Source organism: Nanorana parkeri, unplaced genomic scaffold, assembly GCF_000935625.1.
Source record: "Nanorana parkeri isolate BGI_ZX_2015 unplaced genomic scaffold, ASM93562v1 scaffold548, whole genome shotgun sequence".
In the NCBI taxonomy this organism is placed as follows: Eukaryota; Metazoa; Chordata; class Amphibia; order Anura; family Dicroglossidae; genus Nanorana; species Nanorana parkeri.
The window spans coordinates 939,564-955,074 of NW_017306816.1; the positions used below are offsets into that span (position 1 = coordinate 939,564).

The following is a 15,511-nucleotide window of genomic DNA, read 5'->3' on the forward strand; positions in this document are numbered from 1 at the left end:
ATACTGTGTAGATAGATAGATAGATAGATAGATAATCATTTGCTTCCTATTTGGATTTCACAATTACCGTTTGCGGTGAGAACGATCTGTTTCCCCCCTCAGAAGGGAGTGCTCAATCCCAGAATCCCCAGTCGTGTTTCTACCTGACAATTTCTTGGTGTCATCGTAGTTGGCAGCTTCTGATCTTTTATTGGGAGCATTGGAGATTTTTCCTGTTAAACAGAATTGTATTATAATGAATAGAGTAAAAGAATAATGTGAGTCTGGTGTAAAAACAAGACAAAAGAAAATAACAGATGTTGCCCATAGCAATCACTTTTTGACAAGGCTAGAAAATAAAAATAAGCATCTAATGGGCTGCTAAGGGCAATGCTGGGACAAGGTCCTTTAACACCCGAGGTGAAAAGGCCAAGGTATGCCCCCCTACCATGTGCTGTGAATTATTTCTGCAGCCTAGGTTGCAGGTCTTGCCCTTGTATTCTCCCCTGCTGCCAAAGCACCCAAGGTGGCCGCCTGTTCTGCCTACACCTTGGCCCAGCCTAGGCTAAGGGCAACACTCACACTTTCCCTTACCTATAGGTATCTGTTACTAATAACTTCATGGTCATTGTGGACAAAAGGATAATATGGCAAACCGGATCAATTACAAAATCTTACAACTGTAAGAAGCAGAAGCAAAAACTTACATAAATGTATAAAACACAACTACAAATGTGGGAAAGTTTACCTACAGTTACAATGGCTATATACCTTAACCGGTATGGATAGTAAATCAGTAATTGGTGGATTAACTGTTTTGGAACATTCCAACAGAAAAAATGTGGACTAGTTAGCAGGGCAGATGAGGACTGTGAATCCTTGGCCTGGGAGGAAAACAGCCCACAAGCTCTTTCAGGTACGGACCGATTTCTGTAGGCTAAAGAAAGTCTACCACGTAAAGTGTGCCACTGTGCCACATTAATTGGTGGTCATGGTAGAAGTCGGTTGGTCCTGAAGGACATGGTTTATTGTGACACACCTTTTCACATTTTCCAACATCAGCTTCCTTTTCAGATCTCGGCATTCATTAATATTGCATCTCAGAGCAACAAAGGAAGTTAGGGTTGGAAAACTTCCCTCTGGCAAATGCTGTGATCACAGGTCTGAATGGGGAAGAGGAACCTATATAATGCTCAGCATGTCTCACTGACTGCAAGTCTCACTTTGATCAAAGTCTGAATGCTGCAATATCCAATCTGGGGGCCACCAGCCCAATATGTCCTATTATTACTGGCCCAGGAGGTGAACACCCACCTGCCCCTAAAGCCCAGTCCACTCCCATAACAGAACCAATAAGGTAGCATATATGTTTTTACTAACAACCAGAGTTTATATTTATATCATTTTATGGCCCTTTTCTCTTTTGTAAAACTATAGTTACAGAGTTAGTCATGTTGAAAAAAGACACAGGTCCATCGAGTTCAAACATAACTATAAAAAAAGGATACTATTAAAAGAACTTTTAGGCAGTTTTAGGCAAGCTTGAACCTGATTGCAATATATAGCTACAGATGTAGGGACCGAAGTGCACAACGGTTAGTCTTGTTTTATAGCCAGCCGAGACAATCGTTGCCTTCCACTTAAAAGAATGTAATATGTTTGGGTGGGGGTCTAACTTGAATGTGCACTTTTAGCTGCCAGTTTCATCAAACTTGTTGGTGTCCAATGATGTGCAGTGAATGAAATACCTAAGTCGATTGGAGGCAATATGCTGTTATCAATTTGAACATTGTATTGCATTTGATTGGAGATGGGCACAATCTCCCGACCCTTCCTATTCCATATGTAGCTCCTTCTGACATGATCTTCTTGGGGTGGTGGCGGTGATGTTACAGTGTTCTCAGCTGGCTGCAGTGCTGGCTTGTCCCACGTGGGGGCAGTAACAGTGGTCACAGAGTGATCAGATCCAGTGTATTCGGTGTGGTAATGGTGCTGATCTGGGGTGACAGTTGACCCGTATGTGCTGTCTTCATTACTGGCTCCAGGAAGAAGATATAACTCCGGTTCACGTGCCTGTAAAAATAAAAAATAAATTCTTACACCAAATTCAGAAAAGCATTGTGACAATTCAATGCTAATACCGTCGTCACATGCAACAAATTCCAGTACATTAAGTCATCAGGTCGTAGCAAATTCATTTTTGTCTTCTGTGGCCCCACTGTAGAGACTCTAGTTACATCCTGTGTGACAATACAAAAATGCTTGTAGTTGGGTTTTAAAGACAGAGAACCTATGGCTGCAAACTGTGCTAACCACTAAGCACAGTAGATTAAATGAAGCACTTTTGCTCTGCAGAAGAATCCCGGCCAGGACACTATCTGCATGGAGTTTGCATGTTCTCCTTGTGCTTGTGTGAGTTTCCGCCAGGTGCTCCATTTACATCCAAAACTCCAAAAGCATGCTGGTAGGTTAACTGGCTCCTGTCTAAATTGGCCCTAGAATGTCAATGTATGCATTTGAGATAGGGACCTTAGATGGTAAGCTCCTTGAGGGCAGGGGCTGATGTGTGTTGGTTATGTGTTTAGAAGAAGCACTGAGATCTTCAGGAATGCTGACATGCTGCTGGTTTTACTTGCTTAGAAGAACAATACATCAGAATACAGCATTATACAGCACGCAGAGAGAATTTTCTATATTATCATAGATAAGCATGAACATACAGACTAGCATAGACTAGCATTGCACTACATCGCCATCTACAGCTCAAAAGACATAATATATAATGTTGTATTTCCTAAAAAAAGAATGCAAAACGCTGCAAAAATTGGTGGCACAGGCAAAAATGTCTGCAATAGACAATACTTACATAAGGTGGAGCAAAAGCTTTCAGTTTCAGCTCTGGTTCTTGCCTTGCCTTTACCTGAAAAGGGATATTAGGTGGAATTATAACGATGTGTAAAATGTTTGGAAACTTGTTATTCACATAAGCCCTCATAGTGTTGATCTATCATTCGATTAGGCTATTGGTGGGACAATGTCTTCTCTACAGCCAGGCCTGTCCAGCCTAAGTATGTTCCTGTATGTTCCTGCATTTCAGGAGCCTCAGGCCAATTCTGCCATGGCTTCTAAGCACTTCACCCAATAGACCCATTCAGCTCAGGAAAACAGACCTTCTTGACACTACTAAATAGCATTTAAAGCGGATCAGAACTGTGGAAGCTGAACCCCAATATGGCAAGAGGAGTGCAAAAAACTAATCATGATTATTGCCTGTAGCTGACCTATTTCCCATTACTAACTTATCATGTTTTGTTCTGTGCTGTCTTTGTATGGAGGTCGCCATCTTGTAAGAAGAGCAGGGATTTGCTTCCTCATGTCAGAGAGCCAAGGTACAGAAATCAGAGATTCTTGACTATAGGTCCTCAGGTACAGCTTCCTCTCCAGCAAGAAGAACGGTGAGCACAACAGTACGGACCAGTTCACATTAGCTGCACGGTAGAATGTGGCATTTTACCATTCAGCTTAGTGTCTGCTGGGAGGCAGTGGTGAGCTGCGGTGCCTTGCATTGTTACATGTAAGTGATTGTTTCCATTTTTTGTTTCTTTTTCAACTTTGATAGTGTACAAAGCATACTCAATTCATGACTCTGTGTGGCAGCAGTGCGGTGAGATGATCTCCAGTGGCATCCAGCACCCTGCAGCAAAAATGTGATGACTGTAGTCCACTGTACCGCACATCACACCTGCATTGTGGTGAGAACGGGGCACATAAAACCATTTGTTTTCTATATGCCCTAGCGGTGACTGGCATTGGTCTGGTGCGAAAAGAATGTCGTCACTGTATGTGTGCATGGGGCCTAATGGCATCACCAAATCTGACTTCAAACCTGACGAGCCTAGCAGTCAGAAGCAACAGCGCCGTAGATAATCTCACACAGCAGATATACAACTATGAGTCTCAAAGCACTAAAAGTGAACCAACATTTTTCAGGTGGAATTCCAGGCAAAAGGTACAATCAACATCCCTAAATGTTCCCTATAAGATAGCAAATCTTCACTGCTTGAGTTCAGGTCCACTTTAAGTTTAGCCTATAGGCAGGGCCGGTGCTAGACTATTTTGCGCCCTAGGCAAGACCAGCTACTTGCACCCCCCAGCTCCCCTCCCTCAGCGCAACCGCTAATCCCTCCCCCTGCGCGGCTTCATTCTGTGGGCTAGCTTCCGCAGGTGACAGGTGGGTCTAAGTAGCAGGCAGCAATAGCCAGACTGCTATTGGCTATTTTAATTTGAAATAGCCAATGGCAGACTGGCTATTAAAATCCCTCCTGTTGAGTAGAGGAGCGGCCCTGAGAGAAAAAGTTGTCTCTCAGTTCCACTCCTCTGCTCATTGGGAGGGTGCCAGCTGCCACTGGCTTTTGCAGTTTGACAGGGACAGGGAGGGCACCGTGTGTGTGTGTGGGGGGGGGTTGTAGCAGCACCCAGCCCTGCCTATAGGATACCCATTGCATATATGGCAGCTGCTAACATCATCAGAACATAAAGGAACAGGACTAGGTGCTATAGGGAGCAAGTCATCTTTCCATTGGACAAAGGAGAGGAAACTCTACCAGAGGACTACAGGTGCCCCTATTTAGGACTATCAGGAATAGAGAAGGACCCTACACAATGCCTTCGGTAATGAAAGGAGCAGAAAGGAAAGCTGTGAAATGGCTGAGAGAGTTGTGAAAGCACATCACCGGGAAGCTGAGCAAATATTTGGCCACTCAACAATGAAATCACGTTGCCAGGTTCAAGGCCGCCTCCGGGCACAGCTCTGACAGTTATAGAAACCAGAAAACTAAGATACAATGCAAACTATTGCTTTCAACCTGAATAAATAATCGTTGCAAGGAATTGTTAGAAAATAACACTTTACACCTCTTTTTGCTTTATTACCTGACTTCCACTTATCTGTCAATGACAATGGTAGATCAAGCCAGACCTGTCACAAACACCTGGAAGCATTACACTTATTCATTATTTAGAATGTATTTATCATGAAAATTATATCTGATGCTAGGCCTGCTTTGAATTTAGGATGGTGTATGGAAGTGTTTGAACTAGGGCTGGTAATGATTAAAATTTTCGTGTTCGATTAATCGAAATTTTTTAAAATCGATTATTTTCGATTAATTATAACGCACATACAGATCCAACTACATTGGCCTATACACATACAGCACAGCAATGAAGTAATAAAATGAACTAGGATCCCACTAATCCAGCACGTTATTAATCTCACGTGCCCCACTCAATATGGCCGCCGCTTGAGTGGGGCAACTCAGAATAATAACGTGCTGGATTAGTGTGATCCTAGTTCATTTTATTACTTTATTGCTGTGCTGTATGTGTACAGGCCAATGCCTTGGCTGGCACTCGTGCAGAAAGTTTCTTGGGCAAACTCACCGGCACAAGTGGCTCCGTCGGCTAACGAAGGGGGAGGAGTCCGGTGAAGTCATGGGCATCGACGTCACTGGACTCCCCCCCCCTTCCCCTCGTTAGCCGACGGAGCCACTTAGGGAAGGGGGGAGGAGTCCGGTGACGTCGATGTCCGCGACGTCACTGGATCGCCGACGGGACTCCCGGAAGCAGGCGGAGAGGTGAGTGTTTTCATTAGCAATCAAAATAATTTTAATCGATCAAAAAGTTTAACGATTCATCGAGAAATTAATCTTTAATTTCCACAGCCCTAGTTTGAACCCCTGTCATATAGCTGTACCCCTGTTTATAGCTGTCTGTCTCTTCACTGGGGAGATTGACCCTCTTTCTCTGTTCTGGTGACCACTGTCACTTGGACTTAAAATGTGATAGAAAACCCAAAAACTTACAAGAGCAAGACTGCTTCCAACGCATTTTAAGAACACAAATTTGTCTGTTACAACATCTTCCCCCAGGAGCTCGGCCAGATTCTCTCGCAGTGTCCGCAGCCTCATATCAGGCGGTACCCTGAAAAAGATGCAGTTACTTTGAGGTGACCATACATGATATCAGTGCAGGTATAAGCAATTCATCATCGATTCAAATATCGAACAATGCAACACGCGGATGGATTGAGAAGATGATCTATCAGACAGAGCTATTAAAATGATCATTCAATCAATATGTATTACAACTGGAAGATATTGGTTCAATCAATCAGAAATGATCAATGAAATTCCACCACGGTTGACCGTAAAAAATGATCAAAAGCTCCATAAATCGATCAAATTACTATAGTGGCGCACTTGAATAGTAGCTGTGTGTGTGCTGCATGGAGTGTGTATGTCTTACCCAAATTGTCTGGGTTTCTTTTGGATGTTCCAGTTTGATAAATTGCCTCGTCGCCAATTTGCCCCAACTGTCTGTATGGGATGGGGACATTAGACTGTGTACCCAACTGGGGAAGGGGGACTGTTGTGAATGGATCTATGTACTTTGTGATGTTTTGCCAATGCTCTGTGATAGATAAACATTGGAAATAAATATATTGTATACTACAGAACTTAATGAGTATGTAGTCCAAAACAATGAGCTTCTCTTATTCACCCCCTTTTTGTCTGTAAAAGGAGAATTATGGGGTGAGTGAAATACACTCATCCCCATAATTAGAGCCGATGTGGGACACTGAAGCTGTCACAGGTCGGCTGTATTGAACATATACAGTACATACTGCTAATACAGTGCAGACAATACATAATAACATGAATGGATTAAATGATCTGTATGTAGCCCTGTACTATGGATCATTTAACCCATTCATGTTAGCAGAGGATCATTGTAAATGTATTGTTGCAGGCACTCTATATGTACATGTACTATATACTACATATAGAATGCACTGAATAAACAATAGATTTACAATATAACATGAATAGGTTAAACCATGATCCATAGTACATAACATGTAGTTGTACTATGGATCATTTAAAGTCACCTGTCCCTTTAAGAAAAATTATCGGTAATTGGTATCGGCAGGTACATGAGGGGATGTACTTGTACTTGGGCCTGAAAAAGTGGAATTGGGACATCCCTAGTTAATATCATGGAGTGCGAGTGACTACTTTCATCTATCTACATTTCACGGAGGCATCCGTTGTCACCACCGCACCCACCCAGTTGGATTTGGGTTTTTCGTCCGGTCAGGAGTGCGATGGGACAGGAGGATTAAGCAGAAAAATAATACACGCACACATCGTCATAAGAGAAAAAAAAGTGCATTCATTATTTTTTTGCATTGGTGCCAGTAAAGCATTGCGATCACGATCAGTAGATGGCGGGTGCAATGCTCTGGCTCCTGCAAACTCTTCCTCCTGTCCATGTGCATACCGAGGAACGGACATGCAGCAACATGGACGGGAGGAAGTGTGAAGAATGGACTACAAGTGTGAGGACATCACTACACTTGTATATCATTGAAACAACAAGACCCTCTGCCGTGATAAGTGATGGGACTTGTAGTTTCTCCATTCACAGATCCTGTCAAAGAAATATTGATAAATAACAAACATTTCCGATGTGTTATTTTGGGATTCTGTACTTAGCATGTTGTTCATTCCTCAGCGATGAGGCGACAGAGACAGGAAAGTTCGGCAGAGTTTACTAAGTAGCTCAGCATTGTTCTCACCTTATGAATCCAAGTGAAACGAATCTCCAGATCACATCTATGGATACTTTATTCAGCTTGGGGTTCCAGAGTTCTTCTGGCACAAGATAGGCATGGAGCTCAATCAGCTGGAATTGAGGAACATTGGCACATTAGGGCCACCGTGGTTCAGAAAAGAAGTGCATTTAATGATTGATTAATAAATACCGAGCTGCATTCATTTGCATATTTCATATCTGCCCGGAGTTTGGCTATGAGATGATAATTAGACTCAGTCAGTTGTCTACCGAATTTTAATTGGCACAGAGCCAGTTTAACTGAAGTGTGATTGGCTTTCAGTGATGAGGGGGCAATCTTAATCCATCCACTGGCATACACCATCCTCCGTGAAAGTTTTTTGAGTTATTGTTTGAACATATTAAAATTAAATGTATTTTATTTTTAACATAAAGTATTTGGAATGTGGAAGGATAAGAACCTCTGTTAAGGTTTTTCCTGATATATGTGTCCCTGTATGGGTGATTACCCTTCACGTCCTCTTGTGCCACTAAGACAGGAAGTGAAAAAAAAACTCTGACAGGGACAACAACAAAAGCATCTTCAGTAGTAGACAGTGAAAGAGTTTAAAAAGAGAGGTTGGAGTGTGGAAGAAAGGTTCCCATAACCCCTCCCTCCCCTCCCCAAAAGAGGACACCCGCGTTAATTTAAATGGGGGTGGGGGTTGTAAATATTCAATTTTTAATTACCAAAATCACTGGTGGTCCTGCCATATAGGTTTTTGTTTAAGCACTTCCTGTTGTAGGATGACAACTGTTATGCTGCAATGTCACCCTGTCTCAGGGGTTCTTGATGGAGACTACAAGTGGCCATGCTGACATTGCCCAAGCATGGAACACCATTGTCTCAATCAGGAAGCCAGCCCAGAGCATTAATATAGAGTATGTGCATACAGACAGGAAGGGACCAGATGCAATTGTTTATGACACACAAACTACATGTCATCCAGTCAAGCAGGCTGAATTAAAGAGAACCACTCATCTACCCAGCAGTGTAATTGAAGATATCTCCCCTGCTGGCTACTTAATTCTCCATTTAATATTCCAGGAACATCTTTGTTCAATGTAGGGTTGAAGGGACAGCATGGAAATATCCAACGAATTTCAGGTTTTCCTCTAGTAAGCCCCGGATGAAGGGAGTATTTGTATGAGCCCCTGAAATGTATTGGCCATATCCATACTGTCCCCTTAACCCAGCACTCCCGCAGCTGAATACCCGAACAGTGACCACAGCTGATTGACTGCAGTCCCTTTCCAACCAACAATTTGACGCTCTTTTCAGCTCCTTCCATTTTTCTAAGTGTAGTTTCTCGAGCCGGCGGGGCCACTCACGGTTAGACATTCTAACAGCGTACAGCCAGATTAAGGCCCCATTCACACAGGAATCAACCGGCACGTACAGCCCCGTGCCGCGTGCACGGCCGTATCAGGCAGCTCCCGGGAAGGACAGGTGCTGCTTGTGCAGCCCCTGTCCTTCTCTATGGGACTACGCGGCCATACGCCCCCCTGCGCTCACCTCAAGTGCACGTTCGTGCGGGTGCAGGTGAGCGTACTTGTACGCTGACAGGATGGATCCAGGAAACACGCACCCACATGGATGTGCACTTGAGGTGAGCGTAGGGGGGGGGCCTATGACCGCGTAGTCCCATAGAGAAGGCCAGGGGCTGCATACTAATCACACGCAGCACCTGTCCTTCCCGGGAGCTGCCCTATACTGCCATGCACGCAGCACGGAGCTGTACGTGCCGGCCGATTCCTGTGTGAATGGGGCCTTAGGGTTTAGATCTAATTTAAGTTCTATGTGAATCTGGAAGCTCCCACCTGACAACAAACATAAACAGGGAAGCACATCAACACTGTCAATGAAAGGTTTAGCACAAGGGCAGGCCACCTTGGCACTCCAGCTGTGGGGAAACTACAGATCCCGTCATGCCTCTGGGTGTCAGGCTCGTGGCTGTCAAGAGTTCTGCAATGCCTCATGGGATTTGTAGTTCCACAACAGCTGAGGGGCCGAGGTTGCCTACCCCTGGTTTAGCAGATGAAAGGTGTTGGCGCTCACCCCTGCCGTAGATGGCCTGGTCTGACTCATAGGAGTTTGAACTTGGTAGCTGTCCATGGTGAAGGAAATCTCCGAGCGGCTCTTTGCATCCCGGTGGAAATCGGTTAACGTATCGATAGATATTTTTGATCCCAGGGTCTGAGGGAAAGCGGTTCCAGTCGGTTATGCAGCATGGAAAGCTTTCAGTGTACAGTGCACGTTCCATTCAGTTGAACATAGGCACTTGGATGACACACCCTAAATACACAAGCATTGTCCAGGATGGGACTACAGCCCCATTGCATCACAGACAAGCTTTGTTTTGTTGTGTGTGTTACAAATTAGCTGAGTCCGTAGTCAAGAAACTGCTTTGTCCAGTTACCGGGTAGCTGCAATTTCCTAATCAGGGATTTGTTAATAGAAGGTTCTCCGATTCACAGAACATTCCTGCAGAAAGTGTGTTGGAGAGGTAGATGCAGGGTAGCCACCAGGGGGGTACGGCCGATGCCCATGTAATGGGCCGGGGCAACCTGGGGGGCCCTGGGGACGCCGCACCGCAGGTAGTTCCAAGGCTGGGGGGGAGGGCCCACTGACAGGGGAGGAGGTGGAGGTGGCTGGGCCCCAGCAGCGCCGGCCCGCTGGCGGAAGAGGCCGGGCCCCAGCACTACTGCTCTGGTGGCAGAGGAGGCCTGGTCCCAGCAGCGCTGCTCTGGTGGCAGAGGAGGCTAGGCCCCAGCAGTGCCGGTCCGGCAGCGGCGGTAGAGGAGGCCGGGGCCCAGCAGGTAAAAGGAGCTGCGTGACCAGCCTACCAGAGACCGTGCAGAGCCCACCATAGAGAGTCTCAGATGGGCTGTGCAGGATCTATGGTGTGCTCTGTAGGGTCACTCTCAGGTGGGCTGTGTGGGGTCTCAGGTGAGCTCTGCGGGGCCCAGATGGGCTCTGCAGGGCCTCAGGTAGGTCCTTAGTCCAGTGCGTTTCTAAGTCCAGAGTCCAGTGCGCTACTAAGTCCTGAGTCCAGTGTGTTACTAAGTCCAGAGTCCAGTGCATTACTAAGTGCAGAGTCCAATTCCCATAGTGTTCTGCATTGCTGTATAATGTATTGCTGGGATTTGTAGTCCCCCTACAGCCGGTGCCATTCTGCATTAGAGTGTAAGCTCCTCTGTACAGAAACTAATGTGACTGGACAAACACTGAGCAATCAACACTAACAAGAAAGCTGATTTGGAGTGCTGTTAGAAGTGTGTCACGCCTCCATGCGACAAATGTCGATGCCTGTAGAAGGCGGGGAGCAGCACTGAGGCCAGAGTGTCCATACCACGGACATTCTGTCCTTGATGCATGTTTAGCCCCTGGTCCGTACAGCATCCTTAGTTGCTATGATTATGTTGGCTGCACAACATCTTTGGTTACTAGGATGCTGTCAACAGCACAACACTATAGGTTGCTATGATGCTGTGAGCAGCACAGCATCCTTGGTTGCTAGGATGTTGCCAGCAGCACAGTATTCTTGGTTACTAGGATGCTGACAGCAGCACAGTGTTTTTGGTTGCTATGGTGTTGCAGGCAGCACAGCATCCTTGGTTGCTATGATGCTGTCAGCAGCACAGGGTCCTTAGTTGCTATGATGCTGTAAGCTGCACAACATGATTGGTTGTTTTAGTGCTAGCAACTAAGGATGCTGTATTTCTGACATTGGCTAAGCAACCAGCGCCCACTTTAAAATGGCATTGGCCTTATTTATCTTCATTTTTCTTCTCTCCGATCTGGTTTTGAGTATTTGGTGAAGAAAAGATGAGCATTGTGCTGCTGGAGATGGGAGCTTTAGGACCCATTACAGCACAGCAAGGCATGAACTGCAGTCACAAATTTGCCTCTTTGGGGGGAATTCCTAAAAAACTAGAGCGGACAGAATCTGGAGCAGTTGCCTATGGCAACCAATCAGCTTCTCTTTTCAGTTTGTTCAGTTAAGCTTTGATGTGAATGAAAGTGGGAAGCTGATTAGTTGCCGAAGGCAACTGCTCTTGATTCTGTCTGCTCCAGTGTTTATGAATTCCCCTCATAGAGGCAATTTTATCAAAAGTTTAGAAGACAGAATCTGGAGCAGTTGCCCATGTCAACCAATCAGCTTCTATCTTTCATTTTCAAAGCTAAACTGAAGATAGAAGCTGATTGGTTGCTATGGGTTTTTATGAATCCCCCAAGGTGTGTTATATTGTATCTTCTACCTCTTCCTCCTGATTTATGATCCGGAACACTTCGAACATGTCGTCAGGTTTGTATTGTGTATATAAGCACAGAAATGGTGCCTCGGATGTGTACATTTCACTGTGTGACATGTTACAACGTGTTCATCACATCTTATAAGATAACAGAAGCTCTGCCTTTTGTTCCCCTACAACTGAAGAGCTGATTAGCCGCTCGCTATCCTGAAAAATTAATGGTCCGCCGAGGGAATTTGAGAACATATTCTTCTCAGAGGCTCCTGACAGGCGTGTAATCCCATCCTGGACCTGCCAGACCACTGGGGGCCATTTCATGGACTTAAAGGAACACTCCACCTGCAAAGAAAAACGACACAAGTGTTTGTTACAAAAACACAACATAACCCATCATGCATTGCTTCTAGCAAGCAATGATGATGTTACATTGTTCAGATGCTGAGTTGTAATTTAGAAGGCAGGCTCTGTGAGAGTGGGGACACAGGGAGTACATATTGAAATGTGTAAGGGAAGTGACAGGTCTTTCTACTTACAACAGGAATGTAAGAAGCTGTGTAGAGTTAGTATACAAGTGACAGGTCCTCTTTAATTACAATTGTAGGATGCTGTGTAGGGTTAATATACAAGTGACAGGTCCTCTTTAATGGTAATAAATGTATAGGAATCTCCGTGGGATTAGTATACAAGTGACAGGTCCTCTTTAATGGTAATAAATGTATAGGAATCTCCGTGGGATTAGTATACAAGTGACAGGTCCTCTTTAATGGTAATAAATGTATGGGAATCTCCGTGGGATTAGTATACAAGTGACAGGTCCTTTTTAATGGCAATAAATGTATAGGAATCTCTGTGGGGTTAGTATACAAGTGACAGGTCCTCTTTAATGGCAATAAATGTATAGGAATCTCTGTGGGGTTAGTATACAAGTGACAGGTCCTCTTTAATGGCAATAAATGTATAGGAATTTCTGTGGGATTATTATCACAGGTCCTCTTTAATTGCAGTAAATGTATAGGAATCTCCGTGGGATTAGTATACAAGTGACAGGTCCTTTTTAATGGCAATAAATGTATAGGAATCTCTGTGGGGTTAGTATCACAGGTCCTCTTTAATTGCAGTAAATGTATAGGAATCTCTGTGGGGTTAGTATCACAGGTCCTCTTTAATTGCAGTAAATGTATAGGAATCTCTGTGGGGTTAGTATCACAGGTCCTCTTTAATTGCAGTAAATGTATAGGAATCTCTGTGGGGTTAGTATCACAGGTCCTCTTTAATTGCAGTAAATGTATAGGAATCTCTGTGGGGTTAGTATCACAGGTCCTCTTTAATTGCAGTAAATGTATAGGAATCTCTGTGGGGTTAGTAGACAAGTGACAGGTGCTCTTTAATTACAATTGTAGGAAGTTGTGTGGGGTTAGTAGACAAGTGACAGGTTCTCTTTAATTACAAGTGTAGGAAGTAGGGTTGCCACCTGTCCAGGATTGACCCGGACAGTCCGGGTTTTGAATGTTGTATCCGGGTTTCATGGCAGCAGAAACCCGGACACATGATGTCAGGCAGACGGGGGCAACCAAATTTAAGATAGGGGCGACTAGCCCCCAACTGAAAATAGTCTCAACTGTTATACTTACATATGAATGGGTGGCGCTATTATCAAAGGAATAAGCCATAACTCATTCTCCCCAAAAAAATGTCAGTGCGTCGCTGGAGTGTTTGGGTTTCGCTTGAAGAAAAGGTGGCAACCCTAGTAGAAAGCTGTGTTGGGTTAGTCCACAAGTGACAGGTTCTCTTTAATTACAATTGTAGGAAGCTGTGTGGGGTTAGTTCACAAGTGACAGGTCCTCTTTAATTACAATCAGAATGTATTTGTGTATGTCTATGTGAAGGGGTCACTTTGCTGCACTTTGGCACTCCTGTTACTCTGGATACCACTGCCAGACCCAAAAAAAAGCCTTAGGAAAAGGAGCGACAACAACAACCCCGCCCTTCCTGTCTCCGCTGCGCGCTCCCGCCGCCCAGGAACCTGCGAGCCCCAGAGCGTGCGCGCGCCCCTCCCCTCCAGCGGGTGATCCCAGGCCGGTCGCGCGCACCCCCCTTCCTCCGCCCTTATTAGCGCATGCTCAGTGTCCGCTCCGGAGAAGTCTAAGGCACGTCGGAAAAGTTGGCTGGAAAAGTTTGTCAGGCGGCAGCATGTCGGGGACAGTGAACGTGTCGGCCATGAGGAAGATGGTGCAGCAGCTGCGGCTGGAGGCCAGCATCAATAGGGTGAAGGTGAGGACGGAGGGGGGCGACTAGAGCCGGGTACAGACGGGACCCCAAACTTCCCTGTGTGGGGGGGAGGGGCGGCGGCTTCTTCGCTCTTCGTGTGTAAGCTTCCGGTGTGCTTATTATTGGGGGGGGGGGAAGATGTGTTATTACCCCATGGGGGGCAGTTTACAGCAGTCCCCTACAGGAGGGAAATGCATACATGGACAGGATGTCCGGTCCTCCGCCCTGCGTTTATATATAATACCTCACTTGTGGATGCACTGTCCCTTTTTAAGGCCTTGTCTACCCAAAAGTGATTAAATTAGTCTGGAGGGCTTAAAGCACACCACCTTCTGGCCTGGTGTACACCTCATATTTCCTCCTCACACAATTACTCCGTTTTTAATAGTTTTTGTTGTTTTCTAGGGCCCCTCCCCCATCCTGGACTCTTCCCCAGTGATGTCACCTGTGGCATTCTGGGATACAAACGTCCAGCATCCCAGGGGCCCACCAGATATGGCAGGATGCATATACCGGTGGTTGGGGTGGCTGTATGTTCTGGTCCAGGGCTCTGTCATTGTACCATTTGAACTGAATCTCCCCATCTGGGGTACACCGGCCCCCAGATTTCTGCATCACTGGGGCCCTCCAGGTATATACCGGGTGTGGGGTTGCTGTATGTTCCTGGTCCCAGGGCTCTGTCATTGTGTCTTGTGCCATTTGGTGTTCTGAGTCTCCCTGTCTGGGTACACCGGCCCCCAGATTTCTTCCCGGGCCCTAACCAGGAGGACGAAAGTCTCCACATCCAACATGGACTCTGGAATCCTCCGTTTACTTCACAGGTCTGAGGTCATTAGTAGGAGGAGACCGGATGATAGTGCATTTTTGCACCTAAGAGGATTGCCCTTTTAGGGGCCCCCATTCCCCCATTGATGTCTACGGGGCCACAAGTGCAATTCTGCCCCTGTGTACTTTTTCTTGCAAGTGACATGCTTTCATTTTTTATTCCAATTTGGGGATCCTGCCAGTGACACACTTCCCGTTCCTATGATGACAAAGCTCACTCACTGTACTATAGCTGTGGAGCAGCAGAGTGTGTTAGGACCACAAAACAACTCCCTCTCCTTGGCTTCATAACAAAATGTGAGGTGTGATGTAGTCCACAAAGAGAGAATGCTGGGAGCTGTGCCATCTGATAACAGAAAGCTGAGGAAGTGATCGGCTCACAAGATTTCTGGCAGGATCAACAAGTGTGGTTTTTAGCAGTGTCTGAATGCGTCAGTTAATGTAAAGCAGAATTTCGGTTAACGGTTTTATTAACCCTTGTGGTGGGTCTACCCCCCCCCCCCCCCTC

The 15,511-nt window shown here is 45.6% G+C and overlaps 2 protein-coding genes across 2 annotated transcripts in view; one reads left to right on the plus strand and one right to left on the minus strand.

Annotated features, from left to right (window-relative positions):
• The window catches only part of SPATA1 (spermatogenesis associated 1), a 15,960-nt gene extending 6,059 nt beyond the window's left edge, over window positions 1–9,901 (minus strand). Inside the window, exons 1-6 of the mRNA XM_018561852.1 lie at window positions 9,713–9,901; window positions 7,619–7,725; window positions 5,844–5,961; window positions 2,846–2,899; window positions 1,728–2,052; window positions 68–212 (exon numbers count right to left, since the gene is read on the minus strand). Of these exons, the coding sequence (XP_018417354.1) occupies window positions 68–212; window positions 1,728–2,052; window positions 2,846–2,899; window positions 5,844–5,961; window positions 7,619–7,725; window positions 9,713–9,769 (806 nt within the window). The 5' untranslated portion in view covers window positions 9,770–9,901. The remainder of the gene's footprint in view (window positions 1–67; window positions 213–1,727; window positions 2,053–2,845; window positions 2,900–5,843; window positions 5,962–7,618; window positions 7,726–9,712) is intronic.
• Window positions 9,902–14,007: 4,106 nt separating this feature from the next.
• GNG5 (G protein subunit gamma 5) overlaps window positions 14,008–15,511 on the plus strand; it is a 6,480-nt gene continuing 4,976 nt past the window's right edge. Inside the window, exon 1 of the mRNA XM_018561864.1 lies at window positions 14,008–14,181. Coding sequence (XP_018417366.1) covers window positions 14,101–14,181 — 81 coding nt within the window. The 5' untranslated portion in view covers window positions 14,008–14,100. The remainder of the gene's footprint in view (window positions 14,182–15,511) is intronic.